At 37.8% G+C, this 22,185-nt stretch overlaps 1 protein-coding gene across 1 annotated transcript in view; it reads right to left on the bottom strand.

The window, feature by feature from the left end:
* The window catches only part of MED14 (mediator complex subunit 14), a 70,220-nt gene extending 65,404 nt beyond the window's left edge, over positions 1-4,816 (bottom strand). Inside the window, exon 1 of the mRNA XM_074214170.1 lies at positions 4,596-4,816. Within this exon, the coding sequence (XP_074070271.1) occupies positions 4,596-4,801 (206 nt within the window). The 5' untranslated portion in view covers positions 4,802-4,816. The remainder of the gene's footprint in view (positions 1-4,595) is intronic.
* Positions 4,817-22,185: the final 17,369 nt, after the last annotated feature.

The following is a 22,185-nucleotide window of genomic DNA, read 5'->3' as shown; positions in this document are numbered from 1 at the left end:
GAAAGAAATGACAGTTATGTCTCTGATACTCCATAGTCATCTTATTTTTTTAAATCATGAAACATTTTCAAATAAAGTAATTTCAAAAAAGGGAAAGAGATAATGGCCTTGATTTTTTTAGTAAAGTAGGAGATGAGGTCTCCTCCTGAGAGAGAAAAGGATGATGAGGGGCTTAAGAAGAGAAAAGAAGCAGCCACTGCAGAATTGAAGACAGTGAAAGAAGGAAAAAAAAAAGATTATCAAGGGTCTGGGTGGGATTATCAGATAATTATAAAATGATAGTAGACACAATTATATGACTTTCCTTTAGTGGCATCCAGTAGCACAAGAGGATTAGGTTTGGATTAAGACCTGAGTGGAGAGTGGGCAAAAGGGAAAGGAATTCATGGTAGTAGAGAGCATTCAGTTAAAATGGTTAAATAGACTGTTAAGGGAGTAATGTGAGACCAGAGTTAAAGTGACTGGTAGAAAAAGGGGAAATGAGGGACTGAGGCCATGTTGAGACCAAAGATTAGATTTTAGGAAGAGTGAGATAATGTTTGGCCTTCATTTTCAAATTTAGACCATACATCAGGGAGGTGATATCATGACAAGCACATGAATTGAATTTGAGTGAGGATGTGACTCACTTTCTCCTCCAGAGCCATCTGGGTCCAGTGGTCAGATATGAATCAGGATGACTGGAGATGGCCCAGGATGCCAGGCAATCGTGGTTGAGTAACTTGCCCAAAGTTATACAGGTTAGACAGGTGTCAAGTGTCTGAGGCTGGATTCGACTCCAGTCAACTTGACTCCAAGGACAGTGTTCTATTCGCTGTGCCACCTAGCTGCCCTTAGGAAGAGTGAGACAGAATGAATGGAGCAATAGTAGTAATGTTTGGAGATGGAAACAATATTCAAGCTAATAGAGGAAGCAGCATAATGGATGTTGAAAGCTAGTGAAGCTCAGTGAAAATGTAGACTTACAGGATTTGAAGAAGTTGGTGAAATGGGAGACTGAAGTATTCTAAGGGAAATCAATGATGCAGTCCCCAAGTATGAGGATGGGGGTTAGTATGAAGAAGACTGGGAGCCAAGTCCTAAGAGGCGGGGGGGAAACCTTCAGGAGAAGACTTTGAGAGATTTGACTAAAGTGATGAAAGAAGGCATGAACACCTCAAAAAGGGGAGACATTGTTGAAAGATGGGAGCAGGAACACGGGAATTTGTAGTGGGGAATAAGCAAAGAAAACTACTTCTGAACCTGTGTGTGTGTGTGTGTGTGTGTGTGTGTGTGTGTGTGTACACAAAAGTTAGGATTTGATGCTGGAAAATCTGGTCAAAGATGATTTCCCCTACTAGGGGAAATCAGATTTCCATTGCAACAAAAATATGGAAAAATTGTGAGAGGAAAAGGTCTAAAATTAAAAAGATGCCAATATGTGTAAATACAGTGTCATTGGAGTCAAAAGAATTAACATAATTTAAAACTACATTACCTATTATTTTGCCCTATCAAGTCACACATAGAATACTTTAATCAGTTCTAGGTATTATATTTTAGGAAGGACATTAAAGATGTGAAGCTCGTAAGAAGAGGGTGACCTCAATAGTAAGGGAATTGAAGACCACATATGAGGATCAAGAGTTTTAAAAAAACACAGGACCAACCCTGGAGTCAGGAGGACCTGAATTCAAACTGGGCCTCAGATACTTAAATGTCTAACCTTGGGTAGGTCACTTAACCCCATTGCCAGATACTTAAATGTCTAACCTTGGGTAGGTCACTCAACCCCACTGCCTTAAATAAATTTTTTTTTTAAAAAAGGGAGTTTTAAAAACCAGGAAGGTTTAATTTTCAGAAGGGTAGGTGAAATGTTTGCTATCCAAATATATGAATTATCATTTGAAAACTTATCATTTGAAAAAAATTATCATTGTCCCCCAGAAGATAGAACTACAGGAAGAGGTAGATGTTATAAGGGCAGATATTAGCAGAATTTAAAGAAAAACTTCCTAATAATTAGAGCCTTGGAAACAGTAGGTCTATCTTCACTGTAGGTCTTCAAGTGAAACTGCATGACCATTTTTCAGGGACATTGTGGAGATTTATTTAGGTAGAAATTGAATTAGATGACATCTAAAATTTCTTCTAACTCAGATTCTCTACATCTTTGTTAAAAGACATGGGCTCAGGGCAGCTAGATGGCATAGTCGACAGAGCACTGAAGGTAGTCAGCAGGACCTGAGTTCAAATCCACTCTCAAAAACTTATTAGTGGTGTGACCCTGGGCAAGTCAAATAATTGCCTCAAAAAAAAAAAAAAGACTCCGGCTCTAGTTCTGACTTTACTACTGACTTTTCATATGGCTTTACACACATCACTAACTCCTCTGAGACTTAGTTATCACATTTGTTAAATAAAGATATTTGACAGGTCTAGACCACAGGATGTTTTTAGAATCAAAGGAGCTTTGTAGAAATATATAGTATGATTATTCTTCCAACTATACCCCCAAACAATTGTTTAATTGTAACTATTGTGCTTACTCTGAATCATTTAAAAACTATGCTTTGCAGAGCATGATCACTGGTAGGTCTTATCAAGCTGAAAAGTCTTCAAGTAGAATCAACTTTGAGATGTTGGGCTCAAAGACTAACCTAATTAAATTTGAAGAACTTTATCATCAGAAGATCGGCCACCAGATCGGTCACCAACTTAAGAGAGTCATCTATCATGGTGAGGAGCAAATCTGTTCAATGTTGGTGGAGTATACACCAACATCACAGATCTCCTGAAGCATTTAGATGCAATGATGAAGTGAGACTAGAAGCAGATATTTGAAGAAAGGAGAGGGTTCAGAACGTCAAATCTGTGATTCAAGCAGTTTTAGGACTCAAATGAACATTAGATTAGATTAGATTAGATTAGAGCTAAATGGGACTTGAGATCACCTAGATGAACTCCTTCATTTTATAGGTTAAAAATATTGAAGATCAAAGAAGTCAAGTGATTTCCCAAAGATCAAATAAATAGTAAACCTGGGATTCAAATTTGGAGTCTTCAGACTCCAAATCCAATGTCCTTTTTACCAAAGGACAAAGACTGAAAGCAACCCATCTGACCCTTTAATCTAAATCAATGGACTTTATCACATTAGTCTGAGATTCAGGAATTACTTTGTGAATGGATTATATGACTTTGTCCACAGATAGCTAAAAGTTCTTATGCGAATTAAAACTTTTAATTCCATAATTTTGAGTTGGGGGGGGTTCAGATCTGTAATTTGATGGCTGTAGGGAGTTCCCTGTACTTAGAGAATCACCAATTGTTTAATATTTTAAAGGCTCTAAGGGAAGGAGTTTCCTGAAGTAACCAGACCTCCTCTGGAGTCACTGAGAGTCAAAGGTAACTCAAAATTCCCTGACTCAGAACGTTCCATCCACTATGCAATTTGAGATATAACTCTTAAAACATAAATAGTGATAAAAGTAACAGAAGGGAAGATTAAAATAAAGGATGAAGTCAGTCAATTTTTAAAACAGTATAGAGGAGGGGTGGCTAGGTGGCAGTGGATAGAGCACCGGCCCTGGAGTCAGGAGCTGTGTGGCCTTGGGCAAGCCACTTAACCCCGTTGCCTTGAAAAAACCAAAAAAAAAAAGTATTACAGGGCAAAAGGTCAATAAGTGTTAGCTACAGACAAAAGTAACCATGAAAACTTTTTACTTCATAATTTTGCCTAGGGTCTTAAGCGAAAACATCATCAACTTATCCTGTGTTCTAAGTTCTGACCGTTTCCTCCAGTTAAGTCAACAAAGACTATTCTGCTTAGGAATTTTCACTGAATCAGTAAAGCCTTTAGAGAAAATTCAGATATATAAAATCTGGTTCTGCCTTCCTCAAAAGATTGTGAGCTTTTAAAAATCTATCCTATGGGGATAAATTTTTCGGTTGACAAAAAACGTTTTTGTTTATATGCTACGATTCCGAAATGTTTGCATCCCTCAAATTAAAATAACCACTTAGGGAGTGGCGTTAAGCTCCCAACTTCATAAAATTTCAGTAGGTGAGAGAAAAAAAAATAACTTTTTACTTCCACCAAACCTCAAAAGGTTAAAAAAATCCCCTCCCCGCCCCCAGTTACTTTAGGTAATACACTTCCTGAAGCATTCATTTATATAATACAAGCGGATATACAGCACTCGCGGTAGGTACTTGGAAATGCTGAGCTCCAATCTAGAAGTGGGCTCTGGGCAAGTCATCTAATCTCTCCTACCCTCAGGTTCCTCATCTCAGATGCCTCCAAGGGCCCTTCCAGCTCTAAATCTGTGATCCTCTCAGCTTAGGAAGCAGATTCTGCTCCATCAAGTAAACCGACATACCTCTTACCTGAACTCAAACATTTAAAAAAAAAAAGGAAAGAAGGAAAAGGACGGAAAGATTGCCTCCGCCTCCCCTTGCCCAGCGGGTGGCTGCGGCCCGGCGGGCTCCCCCACTTGACAGCTGCACCGCCTTTCTGGTCCGGGGGCGCCGGGGCAGGGGGAGGGGCTGCACAAAGCAGGCGCGCCCGGGCCGGGCACCGGCACGCGCGGGCACCGGCCCCGGGGGGCACTTACAGGTCTGTCAGCACCATGAGCTCCGCGTAGGCCCGGTGAAGCAGGAACTCGATGAGGGTGCTGAGCCGGTAGCCCGGGCTCGCCGCCGCCGCCGCCGCCGCCGCCACCGCGGCTCCCGGAGGGGGGGGCGCGGGCGCCGAGGCCGGGCCGCCGCCGCCGCCTCCGGGCGGGACCAGCTGGTGGCTCTCCAGCTGCACGGGGGCCATGGCGGCTCACGCGCGGCGGCGCCCCGGAACGCGGCTCCGGAGACCCCCCCCGCCGCTCGGAGCCCGGGGCCGGCGCTGGCGCAGCCGCCGCCTCGGCTCGGCCTGTCGCCACCCCGCCTCTCCCTAACGCTGCCCCGCGATGGAGCGGGCACCGGGGCGGGCGGCGCGGAGCCCCGACCCCATTCAGCGAGCCCGGGAGCCGGAAAGGGAACGGGAGGGGGGAGGAAGGAAAAGGGGCGGGAGAAGAGCAGAAGCCGCTCGGCCGACAGAGGCCTAAGCCTCCATGTTGGCGGGCCAGACCGGAAGTGGTTTGTGGAGCGGAAGGAGAATCGCGAGGGACTTCCGACAGCAGCCTGCGCTCGCCCTCGCCGGGGCCGGCGTCTGCGGGCGCTGGGGGCGGGGCGGGAGGGGGCGGCGAGATTGGAGCGCGGAGCCGCGGGGCGCGGGACCCCGGCCTCCCCCTCCCCTCCCCCTCTTGTTCTCCGGGACACCGAGGGGCGGGAGCTGCGGAGGGGCCGGGCCTGCTCCTCTCCGCGCGGGCCCGCGCCCGCCGCACGCCGCCTCCCTCTGCCCAACGTGCTTCGCCTACAGCCCCGACCCCCGGCTCCGCCCGTCCCCGCCCGGGCCCGGGGAGGTGGCGTTCTCCCGAGAGGAAACCTCGAGCGCAAAATCCTCTCTCCATTGAAGTCTCAATTAACGGCCTGATTGTGGGTTTTGTTAAAAAAAAGAAAAAGGCCTGAACTTCTAGACTTAGGTTCTTAAGCTAGGGTCCAGGCTTACCTTTTAAAGCATTTATTTTGATAATTTTTATATTTATATGTATTATATTTATAAATATATCATATAGTATATTATAATTATACATTATGTTATAAATATATTTATGTTTATTTTTGATGATTTCAAATTTTTGATAATTTTTTTTCAGTGGAATTGATTTGTATCGTGCATTTGAAAACGTCAATTCCGGGGAGTCTGAGGGCTTCGCCCAAACTGCCAAAAGGCTTCATGAATTTTTAAAATTATATTTTGATAAATTGCTTAACTTTTTTTAAAAGGGGAGGGAAAGGGAGAACTTGGGGCTCAAAATTTAAAAAGAAATGTTACAAATTGTTTTTATATGATGTTATGTCATCTTAATTGACTTCCATTGTACTCTTATATACTTGATTTTATGTATTTAAAAATGTTATTCTGAGAAGGGATTTTTTTATAGGCTTCACCTGGCCGTGAAAGGGACCTATAACAGAAAATAGGTACTAGTTACTGACACAGAAAGATCCATTCAGGCGAGGCAGTTAACAAACATTTACCTATGACCATCGCCAACCAGGGAATACAATGGAAGACAAAATGCAGCCTCTTCTCCAGAGGAGCCCTGGAGTGGGAGGCAACATGAAAACTGCTACTTACAAAGGAGACAGAGAATTCATTTAAGATAACCAATAGAGAAAGGGTTCAAGCTTTAGGGGGAATCGTGAAAGGCTTCTAGAAGGTGATATCTCAGCTGGGATTTGAAAGATGCCAGAGGGCACAAATGAGGGCAGAGAACCCCAGGCCTGAGGACAACCAGTAAAAAGAGAAACAGATTTGTAGATCCCAGTGATACTCCTACTAACACATACAACTTGTAAAAGGCAGATCACACATTTTGATAGTGTTTTGTATTGATATATTAGATTTACATATAGGGGAGGTTAATAAATTCAATCAAATTGATTTCAGTGTAAGGGTGGCTACTTCACTGATTGTTCCATCCACTTAAATGTTGGTTTAACTTCTTTTTTTTTTAGGTTTTTGCAAGACAATGGGGTTAAGTGGCTTGCCCAAGGCCACACAGCTAGGTAATTATTAAGTGTCTGAGGTCACTTTTGAACTCGGGTACTCCAGACTCCAGGGCCCGTGCTCTATCCACTGCTCCACCTAGCCACCCTTGCTTTAACTTTTAAGTACTAAGTAATTCAAATTACTTTTGTTAGATAAGAGCACTTGGTTGAATCAGTCAACCAGAACTAATGTTAACAGGGTTGGTTCAGTTCTTGAATTAGTTAAAGGCATTATGTAAGAGACTTGTTCATGTCCCAAGGAATTTGTATAAAAGAAAGGATCTTGGAACTAAATAGAGATTCGAAGGGTTTAGCATCACAGTGGAAGAAGAGGTATGTTAGTTAAATTAATGCAGTTATTCAGTCAAACTGCCAAGTTTATAGAAATTGAAAAAAATGTCTAAAATGTCAAAAATGGAAGAACAAAAGAAAAAGTATTTGAAAGGAAACAAGAAAGGTGGGGGCAGATCTCAAATTATACTTAATAGCAATCATCAAAACAGATTGGTTAAAGTTGGTCATTTGAACAGATTAGGTACACAAGATCTAGAAGAAAATTTTTGCATAAACAATCTATAGTTAAAAATCAAATCATAAATAACTGGAATGACTGGTAAAGTCCATCATCCAAAAGTCCAACATCAGTTGGGAACTGATTGGTGCTTGCTTCAGCAGCATATATAATAAAATTGGAATGCTCTTGAGAAGACAGACTGATTGAAATATATATAAAAAAAAACAACCATTGTCTATGTCATATGTCTAGACAACAATACATATCAATACAAAAATCAGCTCTTAACAATACTTTTCTATGTTTCTCTAAAGATAGTAAAAGGATCTGAACAGGCAATTATCAAAAGAAGAAAAGCAAGTTATCAACAACCATATGAAAAAATGCTCAGAATCATTAATAAGGGGAAAGAACTGAATTTCCACTTCATGCCCATCAGATTGATAAAGATGACAAAAAGGGAAAATGACAATTATTGAAGGGTTGTGGGAGAACAGGCACAAAATGTATTGTTGGTCAAAATATGAACTGAATAATTTGGAACTATACCCAAACTGCCCATACCCTTTGACTAATTTATGCCAAAAGATTAAAAGAAGGAAAGGACCCACATGAACAAAAATATTTGTAGCTGCATTTTTTGATGTATCACAGAACCACAAGGACGATCATTAATCGCAGAGTGTTTGAACAGAATACATGAAACTGTGAATCTCCATTATATAGTATGGCATTTTTTTCCTTAAGGATAGAATGCATTTGGTGTGTTAGTTCCAGAGATGTCTGACTTGTCTATTTCCCTTTGAGCTTTTTGTTCTATTTTGTACACATTTTTTAAAATGCTTTTATTGACACTTTTGTATCAGTATTATCATCCCTTCCTTCTTCCCCATCCTTCAGTAAAAGCATCTCTTGTAAAAATAATGATAACCATTAGCAATAAAATTTATGTGGAAAGTGCTTTACAATTATTATCTCTTTGATCCACACAACAACCCTGAGGCATAATCAATAATCAAGGTCAAGCAAAACAAATACACATATTGGCCAACTCTGAAAGTATATGTCTTGTTTTTTCACTTCTAGTCCATGCTGTCTGTCAAGAAATGGGAAGCATATTTCATTATCAGGTTTACAGAGCCATGACTGAGAACTGAATTTGAGTTCTTAAGTTTCTCTACATTGTTTTTCCTTATAAATTATGGTCACAGTATAAATTGTTCTCCAGGTTCTTCTCATTCCACTCTGTATCAACACATTCATATGTCTAGACAACAATACATATCAATACAAAAATCAGCTCTTAACAATACTTTTCTATGTTTCTCTAAAGAATATATATCTGTGAGGTGTTCTTCCATTTAGCTGAAAATTATTTTTTATTAAATTTTTCTACTTTTCATGTTACCTACTTTATAGAAACTGGAAGGATAACAAAATTTATCTAGAAGGATAAAAGGTCACAAATTTAAAAGGAACCAGAATAGAATAGATGGACAATGTTGGACTGGATTGCACATATAAGGCACTGGGGTAAACAAACATAAAAGACAGGCAGCACCTGATCTCACTGACTTACTAATAGAAAGATACAAATCAGATAGATGAAAAAGTTCCAAGGTCTTTAAGGTATAGAAATAAATCAAATAGTAATGTGTCATCTTCAAAGTTTTGTTTTATTTTTAAGGCACCGGGGTTAAGTGACTTGTCCATGGTCACACAGCTAGGCAATTATTAAATGTTGGAGGTCAGATTTGAACTCAGGTATTCCTGACTCCAGGGCCGGTGCTCTATCCCCTGTGCCACCTAGCCACCCCTTGTCATCTTTAAAGTTAATTCTACTAATAGATCTGTATCTATTTCTGATATAAAACCATGTGACAGTGCCAAGGACTTTGATGGCAAGAACTCTCTTTACCAGATCTTTAGTACTTGTGGCTTCTGCAGGGGCAGGAACTGAAAGAAGCACTCTGTAAAAGTAACCAAGTTGCATTGTCTCAAGAAGGGGTTCCCCTGATCCAACCACTCTGGAGAGCAATTTGGAAACATAACCAAAGGGTTATTAAAACCATGCATACCTATCTCTTTTATTTTTTTCTTAAAGATATGATTTCTTTCTCAACACATTCAATTTAGATCCAATATAATGGAAACATTTACAATGCATGGAAACAATGTAAAGACTATCTATTTCTGTGAGGAATGGGGGGAGGGAAGTGAGATTAGGGGGGAAAATTGTAAAATTCAAAAATAAAAATAAAGAAATAAAATCATACATGCCCTTTGATCCAAAAATACCACTACTAGGTCTGTATCAAAAAGATCATAAAAAAAGGGGGAAAAGACCCACATATACAAAAATATTTTTTTCAACTCTTTTTGTAGTGGCAAATAATTGGAAATTGAGGGGATGCCCATCAATTGTGGAATGGCTGAACAAATTGTGTGGTATGTGATTATTTTTCTATAAGAAATGATAAACATGAGTGGCTAGGTGGCACAGTGGATAGAGCACCGGCCCTGGAGTCAGGAGTACCTGAGTTCAAATCAGGCCTCAGACACTCAATAACTACCTAGCTGTGTGGTCTTGGGCAAACCACTTAACCCCATTTGCCTTGCAAAAAAGAATAAAACCTAAAAAAAGAAAAAAAGAAATGCTAAACAGGTTTGACTGGAGTATTCCCAATAAAACTATTTCAGGGTTAATATTCCTAGTGAAGTCTTCTCAGGGTTAAGAATCATTAAAACAGGGGTGGCTAGGTGGTACAGTGAATAAAGCACTGGACCTGGAGTCAGGAGTACCTGGGTTCAAATCTGGACTCAGACATGTAGTAATTACCTAGCTGTGTGGCCTTGGGCAAGCCACTTAACCCCATTTGCCTTGCAAAATCCTAAAAAAAAAAAAAGTTATTAAAATGAAGACAATTACTCTTAGACTATTCTTAGAAGAAAGAGGGAGAGAGACTTTGCATTCCAAGCCAGGCACTCTTCCTTTAGGGGGGAGGGAGAACAGTGGACTGTTTCTAGAGAGACCTTGCATTTTTTAGTTAGTCACCTATTTGATGATAAAACTTTCTTTACTGGGAGAACAGTAGACTGTTCTCTGGGGAAAACCTTGCATTCCAAAGGAGCTCATAAACCTCCTCTTGTTTAATGATAAGTGCTAAAATAAGAAGATAGTAGATTTTCTTAGAAGACCTTGCATACTCAGACATTAATTCATTAAGATAGACAACAAAGGGCCATTAGAAATCTGGATGGTGAGGGAATATTCTATGAAAACATTTTATTCTTCTCTTTACCCAGTAGATTGTAACTCTGAAAACCTTAACCAATCAGGTTGGAAGAGAGGGGCCTAGGGTGGGGAGAATTGAGTTAAGCCATATAATCTTGCTTGACTGTAAATTCGAGGCAGCTCCTTGATCTACACTACCTTTGTGAGACTTGGAGTGTGCCCCTTTCTCAAGAAAAGTCAAAATAAACTTTTCTTTTTTTACTGCTCGGAGGAGTCTCTATATTTGTAAGTGGATTTTTATCCCACACAGGTTGATTTCAGAAAAACCTGAAAAGGTATGAATTGATGCTGAATGAAGTGAGTTTAACCAAGAGAACATTGTACACATTAGCCCAACCTTATGAAATGATCCACTATGCTAAACTTAGCTCTTCTCAACAATACAATGATCAAAGACCTGTGATAGAAAATACCATCCATATCTAGAAGAATAACTATGGAGTCTGAATAAAGACCAAAGCATGCTATTTTCATTTTTTAAATTTAAAAAATTTTTTCTTATGTTTTTTCCCCTTTTGTTATGATTCTTTTTATAATGACTAGCATGGAAATATGTTTAGCATAGTTGTACATGTATAACCTATATCAGTTGCCTGCTGTCAAGGTGGGGGGAAGGGAGAGGTGAAGAAAAAATGTGGAACTCAAAATCTTTCAAAAAATGAATGTTGGGGTGGCTAGGTGGATAGAGCAGCAGCACTGGAGTCAAGAGTACCTGAGTTCAAATCGGGCCTCAGATACTTAATAATTACCTAGTTGTGTGGCCTTGGGCAAGCCACTTAACCCCATTGCCTTGCAAAAACCTTAAAAAAAATAATGTTGAGGAGGTGACAGGATTTCCCAGAAGCTCTCTTTCAAAGTATTCCAAAACCCTTAAAATTATGACTCTCACTAAATTTTTGAGAGACAGACTCAGTGAGGCAATTCTTCAACCCCATGTAACTTGGAAGAGCATGTAAAACTCTGTTCCACAGGATTGGAGGGCACAGCAGCACAGCCAGGATCACTGCTCCAGGGTGAAGGAACTCCAGTCTTCTAGGAACAACCTGCAGGGCACCTGGGTCCCTGTGGGCACAGACTCATGGCAGAAGAAGCAGTTTCTAGATCTCCCAATCCAGAGAACACCAAGGAGCCCCCAACTGCCATAGAGCAAGAACCTTCCTCAACTGCTCCAAGGCAGAGGGAGTGCTTGTGGTCATCCACAGACCAGAGAACAAGACAAGAAAGCAGTCAGAGCCTCTCACAAGACACTGAAGGAACTGGGGTCCTTGTGGGGGTGTCCCAATAGCAACTCAAAAGCTCAGGAAGCACCCTAAGACCAGGACACAGACTGGGGAAATGAGTAAACAGAAAAAAAAAAGGAACCTGACCATAGACAAATACTTTGGTCCCATGAAGGATCAAAACACACACTTAGAAGATGACAAAGTCAAAACTTCTCTATCCAAAGCCTCCAAGAAAAATAAGAATTGGGCTCAGACTATGGTAGAGCTCAGAAAAGATTTTGAAAACCAAGTAAGGGAGGTAGAAGAAAAATTGGGAAGAGAAATGAGAGTGATGTGGGAAAATCATGATAACCAAGTCAATAGCTTAGTCAAGGTGTTACAAAAACAATGCCAAAGAAAACATGTTTAAAACCAATTTAGGTCAAATGGAAAAGCAGTCTAAACAGTTATGAGGATAAGAACACCTTAAAAAGCAGAATTGGCCAGATGGAAAAGGAGATTCGAAAGCTTTCTGAAGAAAACAACTCCTTTCAAATGTAGAAGGGAGCTAAAGGAAGCTGATAACTATGAAGAATCAAGAAACAATAAAACAAAACCAAAAGAATGAAAAACTAGAAGAAAATGTGAAATATCTCACTGGAAAAACAATTGACCTGGAGACCAGATCCAGAAAAGACAACTTAAAAATTATTGGGTACCTGAAAGACAAAATCAGGAAAATAGCTTTGACTTCATTTTTAAAGAATTTCAGCAGGAAAATTGCCCTGATATCCTAGAAGCAGAGGGTAAAACAGAAATTGAGAGAATTCACCAATCACCTCCTGAAAGAGATAAAAAAACAACCCCCAAGAATATTATAGTCAAATTCCATAACTCCCAAGTCAAAGAGAAAATATTACAAGCAGTCAAAAAAAAGAAACAATTCAAGTATTGTGGTATTACAGTCAGTATTACACCGGATTTGGCAGTATCTACATTGAGGGCTAATAGGTCTTGGAATATAGTATCCCAGAAGGCAAAAGAGCTTGGAATGCAACCAAGAATCAACTCTCCAGCAAAACTGAACATCTTCTTCCAGGGAAAAAGATGGACTTTCAATGAAACAGGGGAATTTCAAATGTTCCTGTTGAAACAGCCAGAGCTGAACAGAAAGTTTGACCTTCAAATATAGGAGTCAGGTGAAACATAGAGAGGGTAGATAAGTAGGGTAAATTATGAGGAATTTAATGATGTTAAACTGCATGTATTCCTGTATGGAAAGACAATACTGATAATACTCACATGAACCATATAAATTAATGGAGCAGTTAGAAGGACAATATTTAGGCACAGGAGGGAGCTGAACATGAAGGTATAATATACTGTAAAGATGGAGTCAATGGGAGAAAAGGGAATATACTGGGAGAAAGGGAAAGGAGAGGTAGAATGGCTAAGATATTTCACTGTAGAAGCTTTTGCAATAGTGTGAAAGAGGGGAATATGAGGGGGAATGAGGGGGCCTTCATTCTCATCAGAAACCGCTCAGAGAGGAAACAACATACACAATAGGGAAGAAATCTAGAGGAAAAAGGAGTGGAAGAGGATGGTAGAAAAGGGACAGGAGGAGGAGAAGGGAAGGTGTAGGTGATAGAGGAGAGGGTAGATTATGGGAGAGGATAGACAGATACAACATACTTTTTTTGTTGTTTTTTACAAGGTGGTAGGATTGGGTGCCCAGGACCACATGATTGGGTGATTGCTGGGTGTCTGAAGTGGGATGTGGGTTAGGGACCTCCTGGTCCCAGGTCTGTGCTCTGTCCACTGTGCCACTCAGTTGCCCCACAGCACACTTTTGAAAAGAGACAGAGTGAAAAGAGAGAAAAAATAGAATAAATGGGAGTGGGTAGGAACAGATGGATGGAATTACAATCAGCGATAGCAACTGTGGGAAAAAATATGGAAGCAACTTCTCTGATGGACTTATGATAGGACTGTGATCTACTCCAGAGACAGAGCTGATAGTATCTGAACACAGTCTGAAGCACATTTTTTTTCTTTCTCTTTCACTTTATTTCTTGTGAGGTTTTTTATTTTTGTGGAGGGAGGGAGGATTAAGTTTACTATTACAAGAAGACTATTTTAGTAATGTGTAAATAATAAAAATGTAAATAAAAATACATATTAAAAAAGAAAGAACAGGATACATGAGCAGATGCAGTAGGAAATAAACTATATCCTATGTAATGGCAAGGTTGTAGTATGATCAGATATGAACAATTTACCTTTTCTCAGCAATACTGTGATCCAAGACAACTCCAAAGGACTTATGGTAAAGAATACTATTCATATCAAACACAGAGTGTCTGAATTCAGGCATTTTTTAAAATTCTTTTTTCTTCAGTTTTCTCCTTTCATGTGTGTTCAAAGCAAGGAGTTATGTTTACTCTTGCAACATGATTATTATGGTAAGATTTTTTGGTACTTCACATTTCTAACTATATCAAATAACTTGCTTTCTCAATGAAGGAAATTGGGGTGGAAAAAAGGGAGAGAATTCAGAAATCAAGGTTTTAAAAATTTATGTTGAGACTTGTTTTTATATGTACCCAGAGAAAATAAAATAAAATCTGAAAAAGAAAAAAAAGAAAAAAATGAATGTTGAAAACTATCTTTATATGTCATGGGAATTAAAAAAATAAAAACATTTTAAAAAAAGAATTGGTTCCCTAAAATAATTGCTATAGCAGCTAGTGATTAGTCTTATGGTCTCAGGGTCCTTGGTTGTGATCACTGGGCTCTGAGAGGAGGTGGTAAATGTGGTTTGACTTTCTTGGAAAATTTAACTTTCTATCTTTTTCTCTACTTTAACTACCTTGACTTACCTGTCCTATGGATGGTAATTGTTGAACAAAGATTTCTGATCTCTTCTTTTTTAGGGTTTGGTCTTCTGAATGATAATTGTGGGAGCTGAGCTAGCAGGATGGTGGGGGGAGAAGGGAGGAAAGGGCATTGTGTTTATGTCGAAGATTGGACATATCTCTTCACTAATAGCATTGAATCAATGTTTGAACTTGGCTATGGCAAGGATGATGGGTGAGTTCTCCATAAAGATTACTTCCTTTGATGTTGGCTGTAGGATTCAGGTTAGAAGTACAGCCAGTAGTATGGGATCCTGCTTCATCCAGTACTCTGAGGCTTACGTTTCAGGATTACCTCCAATATAGTCTGATGGGAGACAGTGCTAATGGTTTGATTCTCTTGGGATAAGCTATCCTTTGACTTTTCCTCAGAGTGCCTTATTTCTTCACTTAAACTGGCTTGCCTATCCTTTGCTAAACTTATTACTACCACAAAAAAACTTTCTGGTCTTATTTTTATTTGTGTCTTTTATTTTTACAGAATATATTTCAGATGATGTCACTCCTTTATCCCTTCTTCCAAACCCTGTTACAAAGAAAAGAAGAAAAATAGGTCAACAAAACTTGTCTTGCCTGACAATACTACAAGGCCATGGTCTTATCAATTCAGCAAAGAGGTTATAAGAAGACAATTTTTCAATTTTTCTCCAGAGACATGCTTGGTCAATATATTCACAGTTTTAAATACTGATTTTAGTTGTTTTTTTTCTATCCACATTAATGTAGTCATTGTATATGTTGTTTTCCTGATCCTGCTTATTTCATTCTTAATCAATTCATATGAATACTTCAGAACTTCTTTGAATTCTTCATAATCACTCTTTATTACAACACTATAATATTCCATTATACTTAAGGATTAATTGATAATTATATTCATTCTCCAATGGATGGATAATCTTATTTTTAACAGCAATATTCTCCCAGTAATGTCCTATGGCTGTGAATCATGCGATCCTACTAGCCTAGAAAAATTATAATCACAAATGACCCAAAGGGAAATAGAAAAATGCAAGACAAGTGGAAGCAGTCTGCAACACATTATCAGAAGTGACTTGTATGACAAAAGTAGTATAAAAGCAAAGATGTGATAAAATGAGTTAACATATGTAAAATGTTTTGCAAATCTTAAACTGCCATATAATGAGGATATATGCAACCAAAAAAAGGGAGTTGACCTGTCATGGATCAAGAATAATAGGTAGCAGATTGAGTGAATACCAGTGGATTCACTGATATCCATAAAATATTAAGAAAACAGGGGGAAGGTCACTTGTATGGTGGATAGATCCTCTATGAAGAATTTGCACAAAGAGATAAAAACAAGAATAACAAAGTATGAAAGGGCATCAATAGATTGGGATCTGCACCAGTGGAGGGAGTATCCACACAGAGAACACTATAGATTGATTTATGGAGTAGAGTAATATTCAACAAATTGAAGATGTAGAGGAAATGTAGAATATCAGGGTAGCCCAAAATACCAAAAGTGCATTATAAGCTCAAAAGAGTCATTATATATGGTATTCAGGTAAATAATGAACATTAGATTGGTTCCACATTGAAAACACTTATTAAGACCCAAAAGCTGACTGTTATGCCATAAAAAAATTTGAATAGCACACATTTAACTTCAGATAAAGTACTCTTGTTCAAGAAAACCCCTTTAGAATTCTATTATGTATATTAAATAAACATTATATTATGTATATATTACATTTCTATTATGTATATAATATATTATCTATATTATAAATATAAATACTCCATTTTCAGTTCTGAATTCTATCTCTCCCTCCTTTTCTTCCACCTATCAAGAAGGCAAGAAAAACAAAATTCATTACAAATAGGTTTAATCATTTAAAGCAAATTTCTATATTAGTCATGTCCAAAAGTACCCAAAAAATAAAAAAAGGAGAAAGATAAAAAGAAAAGAGACTTCAGTCTGCACTCTGAATTTATCAGCTCTCTTATCTGAAACTCATGTTTCCTCATGAGTTCTTTAGAACTGTGATTGATCATTGTGTTGGTCATAGAGGCATCTGAGAATAGAATCATTTACTGAGTTCAATCCCAGTCTCAGATACTTACTTGCTGTGTGATCTTGGGCAAGTCACTTAACCTATTTGCCTCACTTTCCTCATCTGTTAAATGGTAGAAAAGAAAGTGGCAAACCTCTCCAGTGTCTTTGTCAAGAAGACCCCAAATGGGGTCGTGAAAAGTCAGACATTACTGAACAACAAAAATTGTGTTGATCATAGTTCTTTCAAAGCTGATGATCCTTACAAAATTATTGCTATTGTATACATTGTTCCCTTAATTCAGATCACTTCATTTTTCATACAAGTCTTCCCAGTTTTTTTTATGAAATCATCCCTTTCATTTCTTATAACACAATAGTATTCCATCATATTCATATACTATAACTTATTTAGTCATTCTCCAGTTGATGACTGACAAAGGGAACAATTCATGATAAAGAACTATAAAGTAACATAGGACCAGAAACAAAGGTGACCCTTGGGGATTCCTCTTAAGTCTTCAGAGAGCACCCATCTTTGAGAGAGCTGTTCATCCTTCTTTCCTGAAGAAGACCCCCAGTTTCCTTCTCCTTGCTAATACAAAAACCAGCTACTAGAAATAGTTTTGTACCTATGAGTCCTTTTCCTCTTTCCTTGCTCTCTTTGGAGTATAGACCTAGTAGCAATATTACAGGATTATTACAGCAATATTACAGAAAACTACAGTTTAAGAGCTATTGAAGCATACTTCTAAATTGCTTTCCAGAATGGTTGTACAAATTCACAACTCCACCAAGAAATGCATTAAAATATCTCTTTCTACAACATAAGGTGGTACAAAGACAAAATTCACACCCTGGATTGCAGCCTTGACCAAATATGAGTTCAGCATAAATTATTAGTCAGGGACAACTAATGTGAATACAGAAGTTCTGACCCAGAGGTACCATTAATGCACGTTATAGTAATACCAATAGAAGGGTGAAGGTAAGAGATCAGGCTCCTATCACATGAAAGCAAAGTTATGAGACTTCCAACTAAGAGTGGGTCCTTAGTCAATGTGATACAATGTGTTACAGTAAATAAATTCCCCTTGCCTCAATTTCCCTTGGATGATTGACAAAGGGAACAACTTCATGATAAAAAAAAATTTAAGAAGTAATAAAGGGCTAGAAACAAGACTTTTGACCCTTGGGGATCCCATCTTAATTCGTCAGAGAGCTCCCACATTTGAGAGAGCTGTTATTCATCATTCTTTCTAGAAGAAGACCAATGACATTGGGATGGTGATTCCTTGACTTGAAAGTGAATTGGGGCAAAGCTGCATAAAGTCATCAACCTCACTTTTTTCTCCAGAATCATCCTCCAGTGGCAAGACAAAAGTTTGCAGGCCATTCTAAATTAAGATCTTTCTCAGGTTTCCATTTATCTGAAGTAAATGCCTTTCAATGACTAAGGACAAGGTAAGAATTGAGACAAAAAATGTCCTAGTTTACCATTACAAAAGTATCAGTCTGGGAGGAGAAGACCTTAAAAGTTTCTGAACTTTGAGTAGAACAGAAAACAATTGGTACTTACATTCATCATAAGGTATCAAAGCCTGATGATGATGATGATGATGATGATGATGATGCTTGTCCTTCATTCTCCAAGAAGATCATGACATCAGGGAGGTGATGCCCTGAAAAACAATGAATTGAATTTGAGTAAGGGGATGCTGTAATAAGTCACCAGTCTTACTTTCTCCTCTGGAATCATCTGGGTCCAGTGACCAGTCTGGATCTCAAAACAACTGATATGAGCTGATTCCAGCATTTCAAAAAGTATATACCACATTGGATGAGGGAAGCCCAGGAACTTTTGAGATCCAAGGGGCCGAAAAGGACCTAGAGAGTAGACATACAAATAGTGGGTCAATTGCAAATGAAGGACACTACTCTGAATGTAATAGCTAAAGTTGTGTCTGTCTTATGCTTTCCTTACTGCTGATGGGATCCAGTAAATTTATACAGCCTCCACTTTCTCTCCTGGCATCATTTATCCTTGGGAGTTTCTGGCTCTCTTAATTCTTTATTTATTTGATGTCTGTATTTTATAATGTATAATTTGTTTTATAACAAATATATTATTTTTATCACATTCCGAACAGAAAAGAATGAAAAAGTAGACCACAGGGAAGGGGGAAAACTCATAAGTCCAATGTTAGCCTGTTTATGTGTATTTGGAGTCTTAGAATACTAAAAAGACATGATGACTCACAGTAAGTTCATCTCTTGGCTGAGAAACTGCCTGAAGGAGGCCTACTGTCTAATAAGCAATGTTAGAATGTTTGAGTTGGCATTTAAGTATTCCAGCATAGGAATAGAATCCTGCCAAAAAAATCTTGGTGTTGGAGGGGGAGGGAAGGAGGACACAGAAGGTAAAAAAAAAAATAATTGAAAGTCATTTGATCTTAAGTAGTTGAAAGGCTGGGCAACTTGCCAGCATATAAAATATCCCTAGAGAACAATTGAAGTCTTTCAAAGACAATACATTGCAGCCATCTGTTGCTCATAGGGGAGTTGGTCAGACTCCCTGGCAAAAAGAAAGGCAAGGCAGATGGAGAGTCAGCCAAATTGGCTCCAAGAAGAACCTATTCACTAGTTTTAGATTATAGCTTGGAAGGGATCAAGTCAAAGGAACAAGGAACTGTATTTCTTACTCACCCAAGACCTGGAGAAGTCAAATAGGTATCCCAGACCAAGGAAGAGAAAACATCTGCCTTAGATAGAGAGGAAGTCTGACTCCTTTCCTATTGTGCCTAATGCTTTAGTGGTAACCAGGGCCCTAGGGAACAGAAGTTACCTATAGAGACTGGAGATATAAATATCTAGTTTACTCTATCTACAAGTTTAAGATCGGAATTCTAAGTCAGTGAGTCTAAGAAAGATAACAGTCACACTACTTAATTGACTTGGAGAACAAATTAGAACTCTGCCCAAAGGGATATAAAACTGTGATTATCCTTTAAATCCAGTAAAACCACTACTAATCTATATTCCAAAGAGATAAAAGAAAGGGGGAAAAGGACCATTTGGACAAAAGCATTTACAGCAGCTCTTTTTTGTGGTGGCAAAGAATTGGAAACTGAGAGGATGCCCATCAATTGGGAAATGGTTGAACAAGTTGTGGTGTATCACTGATGAAATATTGTGCTATAAGAAATGATGGGCAGAATGGTTTCAGAAAAACCTGGAAAGATTTACATGAACTAATGCAAAGTAAAGTGAGCAGAACCAAGAGAACACTATACACAGAATGATACATAACAATAATCAACTGTGAAAGATTTAACTATTCTGATCAAGACAATGATCCAAGATAATTCTTAAGGACCTATGATGCAAAATACTATCCCTTTCCAGAGAGAGAGATAAAAATCTGAGTGCATTATGAAGCACACTTTTTCCCACTTTATGTTTCTTGTTTTTTATTTTTTTGACAATAAGCTTAATATGGAAATATGTTTTACATGATTTCAGGTGTATAATTGATAACATATTATTTATTTATTTATCTATTTAAGGCAATAGGGTTTTGAGTGACTTGCCAAAGTCACACAGTTAGGCAATTAAGTGTCTGAGTCTGTATCTGAACTCAGGTCCTCCTGACTCCAGTACAGTGCTCTATCCACTGCGTCATCTAGCTGCCCCCTATAGATAACATATTACTTGCCTTCTTAATGGGTGGGGTAGGGAGAGAATTTGGAATCCAGATTTTTTTTTAAATGATGTTAAAAATAAATTAATTTTAAATACTTTTAAATGAAAAGAAAGATAGCTTAGTAATTTCTATGCCTGAGAAAATTACTATTGTCATGTTGTTATTATATTTTTTCTTCCTTTGTTCTGGATGAAGTTATATAAATCTTCCCAAGGCTAATAAATCTAAGGATAACAGATGTATTCAATTAATAGTAGTTAACAAATAGTAAATAGAAGTAATTTATAATAAATTTGGAAAGTGGGGTTAACTTAGAAAACTCAAGGGATATTGAGTCAAGTGGTTATCCATGAAGCAAAATGATGTTCTGTGTACATGATGGGTATTTTGCATATGTGTTTCTTATATAGTTTATTTCTGTGTAATGATGAGCTATTATTTTAAACACATTTCATATTATCATATATATATATGACTTTTGCATTTTTTTGTTAAAATATTTTATTTATGCTGTTTTTAAAGCAACACTGTTATTTCCTAATTATAATCCCTTCTTACCAACAAAACTCTTACTTGTAAGGAATAAATAGTCAAACAAAGAAAATGCTGTATCATTTGATGCTTTATCAATTAATTGAACATTTTCTTCTTGACTGAGAGGTAAAAGATACACTTTAGTCCTCTCAAGTATTAGTTGTTCACTTTGTCCTCATTGTTCTCCTTTATATTATTGTGGTCAGCATGGGAAATGTTATTATCCTTTTGCTTACTTTATTCTGGGTCAAGTCATATAAATCTAATCAAGGGGGAGTTGGTCTTCATATTTGTTATTTATGGCATAACAATATTGCATTACAATCCATCAACAACAACATTGTGAGATGAACAACCTTGATGGAAACAGCTCCTCTCAGCATTCCAGAGAGCTAGGACAACCGTATTAGACTAGCTATGAACTATATTAGACTAGCTATGAACTATATTATCTGGAGGAAGAAAATATATTGTCTAGAGGAAGAAAACAAAATAAAACAAAACATATGCAAAAAAGAACCCTCCTCAGAATCTGATGAAAACATTATAAAAATTATCTCTATGTATTGCTTTCCCTTAATCCTAATTCCTCATACTGAAAATTACTAATCTGTAGGCGTGTTTATCAAAATATGTATATACAATGCTAACCTGAAGTTTGACGCTGAGGGGATGGGGGTGGGAAGAGAGGGTGGAAGGAAATTTTGTAACTTAAAAATATACACGTGCATATGGATGAAAATAAAAAAATAAATTTAATGAAAATTTTTTAAAAAATAAAAAAATAAGATCAGGGATGAAAATATATATATATATATATATATATATATATATATATATGCTTAGCAGAAGTATTAGAATTAATATGTAGGTCAAAGTTATGCATAATTTAGTGACTTTTTTTAAGTAAAATTCTAAATTGTTTTCTAAAATGGATGGAAGGATTTGTAGCAACCCCAACGGTTCTTCCAAAATTTCCATTTTATCTTGTGTCATCTTTGCAAATCTGATTTGTGAAGTTGCATTCCAATTATTATCAGTCATCTGAAGCATTGTCATCTGGTTTTTGAAAATTGCTTATTCATATCCTTTGATCACTTTCTTCCAGGGAATAACTCTTAGTCTTATGAATTTGTATCATTTGTCTGTTTATCTTAGATACCAGACTTGGACTTAAAGAGCTATTTGTTTTCAAGATTTTTTTTTCTCATGCTATTCTCCTAAAATTCTATATATATTTTTTCATAGAAAAAAATTAAAATTGTTTGTGTAATGGATGCCTCCTTCCATTTTTCTTCCAAATTATTACTTGTCCCAAAGCAATGGTAGATTGAGAAACAGAGAAACAAGAATAGAGTACTTATAACAAACA

Source organism: Macrotis lagotis, chromosome 1 (assembly GCF_037893015.1).
Source record: "Macrotis lagotis isolate mMagLag1 chromosome 1, bilby.v1.9.chrom.fasta, whole genome shotgun sequence".
NCBI lineage: Eukaryota > Metazoa > Chordata > Mammalia > Peramelemorphia > Peramelidae > Macrotis > Macrotis lagotis.
The sequence above is the reverse complement of the archived record's forward strand: the minus strand, read 5'-3'. Positions and strand labels throughout refer to the sequence as shown.